Source organism: Atta colombica, unplaced genomic scaffold (genome assembly GCF_001594045.1).
Source record: "Atta colombica isolate Treedump-2 unplaced genomic scaffold, Acol1.0 scaffold48, whole genome shotgun sequence".
NCBI classification, from domain to species: domain Eukaryota; kingdom Metazoa; phylum Arthropoda; class Insecta; order Hymenoptera; family Formicidae; genus Atta; species Atta colombica.
Window position 1 is genome coordinate 465,039 of NW_017259537.1, and position 3,486 is coordinate 468,524.

A 3,486-nucleotide genomic window follows, 5' to 3' on the forward strand; every position below is an offset into this window, starting at 1 on the left:
TGTGTGTGTGTGTGTGTGTGTGTGTGTGTGTGTGTGTGTGTGTGTGTGTGTGTGTGTGTGGGGTGTGTGTGTGGGGTGTGTGTATGTGTGTGTGTGTGTATGTGTGTGTGTGTGTAATTGATTCAATGTTATTTCGATGTTGCAGCAACATTAATCAATATAAAAGAATATAGATACAACATTGATAAAATATTAATATAATACTTTAACATTGCAACATTTCAATAATATTCTTTTAACTTTCTGCGATATACATATAATTGTCTTTTATAACATTATTTTCTTATAATCACATCCAAATTTTTTATTTTGCTCAAATTTTCATCCCTTGATAATAAAGAATATTGTACAAGACTTGTAAGATATATGGATTATATACATATTATGGTATTGCTATCTGAAAGAAAGCAATGAATCTATTTATATACATACACATTATATGCAAGTACAAGATATTGAGATATATATGTGATCATTATTATATTACTTGCAGTATTATTTGCATATTGATAAATGTGTTCATGTACACAATTATTACAGATGCAACTTCGTCACTAGATGCAAGAAACTAATTATTGGGAGTTACAAATTAGTTTGGTCCGTTTTTTGTGCATTTATTTCAAAACAAAATGAATGAACAGATCAATTAAAGTATTGTCCATCGTTGCCTACTACTTTTTCCCATCTCTCAGGCAATTTTCGAATTCCATCTCGAAAAAATGACTCGTCTTTGGAGGCGATCCAATTTTGGAGCCAATTTTTGATTTTTGCGAAAGAAGTGAACCGGTGACTTGCTGCATCCTTCGGAACAACCGTAATCAGAAGGACCAATGTCCGGAGAATACGGCGGGTGCGGTAAAACATCTCATTTGAGCGTTTCCAAATATTTTTTTACGACTTTAGCGATATGAGGCGGAGCGTTGTCGTGAAGAAGAATAACTTTATCATGTTTTGCTCGTATTCTGGCCGTTTTTCCTGCAATGCACGGCTCAAACGAATCAATTGTAGCCGATACTGATCGCTCGTTATGGAATCGCCAGGTTTCAGCAGTTCATAGTAAACAAGATCCTTTTGGTCCTATCAGAGCATGATCTTCAAACCATGAATGTTCGGTCGTAGTGTTGATGTCGATGGCAACGATTGACCGGATTTAGCGTAGTATTTTTTTCTTCTTGGAGTTGTCATAGAATATTCACTTTTCATCTCCAGTTAAATCCGATGCAAAAAACCTTTTCTCTGTTGTCTTTGAATCAGTTATTCGCAAGTGAAAAATCGCCTTTCAACGTCTCTCGGTTTCAATTCATAAGGCACTCAATTTCTTTGTTTTTGAATCCCATGGCTCTCAATCATACATTGGCTTGTTGACCCCCAATGATTCTGCAAGCTTCTCTTGCGTTTGACTTTGATCTTCTTCGAGTAATGCCTCTAATTCTTTGTCTTCGAATTTTTTTGCTCTCTAGAGCGAGGCTTGTCTTCAATGCTGAAATCTCTATCTTTGAAACGTCAAAATCATTACCTGCATGATTTATCAGTTGGAACAGTGTCACCATAAACTTCGACAAGCATTCGATGAGCTTCAGCCGCACTTTTCTTTCAATTAAAGTAGAAAATCAAAACCTCCCGCAAATACTGCTTGGTTAACACAAAATTCGACATTTCAAACACAGTAAAAATCAAGGTTTTTCTATGAAACTCAAAGTGATATAAACTAAATATTATTAGCAGATGTTTAACTTCTCTAAAACCGCCAAAATCAGCTGTCACTATGAACCATTCACAACAGCTGGAGTCATCTTTAGGAAAACGGACCGAACTAATTTGTACTCTCAATAGTAGACAGTGGCCATTGTTCCAGTAATTATTCCAGAGACGCGAGTACCGTAAAGTATGACATGGAAGTTTGCACGACCTTAAAAACATTAGATTCAAGTCGTATTATTAAAATCATTTTGTGTCACAATTATATAATATACATATCGCGTTTGTGCAGATATCACTTTATTTTTACCATGGTAAAATTCTCCCTTGAGAAAATGTAAATCTTGCAGGCGCTCAAGAAAACAGGATGAAGGGCCTTTTGCATGACAAACAAAAGCATCCTTTGTGATTTGGGAGTTGTTGTATACCAAAGACTATTGTAGCTGCATTATATATACTTAATTAATTCACTGTCATCAGTAATACACGTGTGCTAATTAAATTCTGTAATAGGGTATGTTATATTTTCCAAAAAAATTTTTCTTACATTTTATCGCGCGTTTGAAGACTGTGATCTATTAACTTTTGTCCCTCGAAACTGAGGCAGAATAGATGAATCAGTTGACTGAGAACATATACTACGTATCTCATCACTATAAAAACGCTGGCATTGTGCTGCGTAATCTCCATGCAGTATGAAAAGTATAACACTTTAATCCTTTGCATTTATTTTCTCGCAATTTTATGCAATATATCTGATTTTATATAACTGCAGTATAAAGAACATGTCGAATAGAATCTTGAGATAATAAATAAATACGTACTTGTAACAAGGTAATGCTAATCATTACTGTATTTAATGCTATTTGTAGAGCCAACGTTATCGAAAATGTATCTTCGATCAGTTGAGCAAATCTACGATAAAAATGAGAGAATAATAATATCAAACTTTCTCTCCTTTTCCTCTTCTCTCTCTTTCTCTTCATTGCCAAATTACTTACTTTAAAGCCTTTCGATGTGTATATACGGAAAATGCAATTCGCTTGCGAAACATGTCACTTGTATGAGAATGTAAAACTGTTATGGTATCATTTTCATATTCATTATATTTATACATCAATCGTTCAAATCGAAATCTGCAAATATATTCACAATATATCATATGCATATGAATTTCACTAATATTATGTCAATTGTTTTTACCCGCCTAGGGCGAAAATACTGCAGACGTGTTCTATATAAGTTAGAAGCATACAATCGTGAGCCACTATTCCGGTCACTGCTATTTCCCAGACCACGACAGCGTGCCAAAAAATATAGAAAAAATATTCTTTTTCATCAACAAAATAATATCCTGGATGAACTGGCAGTATAGGACGAGATTCATTGAGAGGTAATACGATATCTAGCAGTGGCGGTATAAGTGACATACATAGGAATAGAAATGCGGATATGAAGCAATATACTGCAACAAATTACAATATATAAAATATAGGGCATCCACGAATAAAGACATATTTCGTCCAACAATTCTGAATTGCAAATTTAAAAAATAAATTCAAGTCGCTATTTTCGAAAATAATAGAGATCGATATTTGGAAATAAAAATCATACAATGATTTAATTAATTCATACGTGAATATCCTAAAGAGTATCTCTTGCCATTTTTAGCATATCTTTTCATAATTTCATATTCTTCTGGTGTTTCCAATTCATCCCATTCGAGGAATAGCCGATCAATCAAAACTTTGATCTAGGATTACTCAATTAATTAATAATTTATATATA

The 3,486-nt window shown here is 33.8% G+C and overlaps 1 protein-coding gene across 1 annotated transcript in view; it reads right to left on the minus strand.

The window, feature by feature from the left end:
* Positions 1-1,858: 1,858 nt before the first annotated feature.
* LOC108691631 overlaps positions 1,859-3,486 on the minus strand; it is a 2,230-nt gene continuing 602 nt past the window's right edge. The window contains exons 3-8 of the mRNA XM_018199472.1: positions 3,334-3,451; positions 2,902-3,163; positions 2,523-2,613; positions 2,246-2,382; positions 2,009-2,141; positions 1,859-1,909 (exon numbers count right to left, since the gene is read on the minus strand). Of these exons, the coding sequence (XP_018054961.1) occupies positions 1,859-1,909; positions 2,009-2,141; positions 2,246-2,382; positions 2,523-2,613; positions 2,902-3,163; positions 3,334-3,451 (792 nt within the window). The remainder of the gene's footprint in view (positions 1,910-2,008; positions 2,142-2,245; positions 2,383-2,522; positions 2,614-2,901; positions 3,164-3,333; positions 3,452-3,486) is intronic.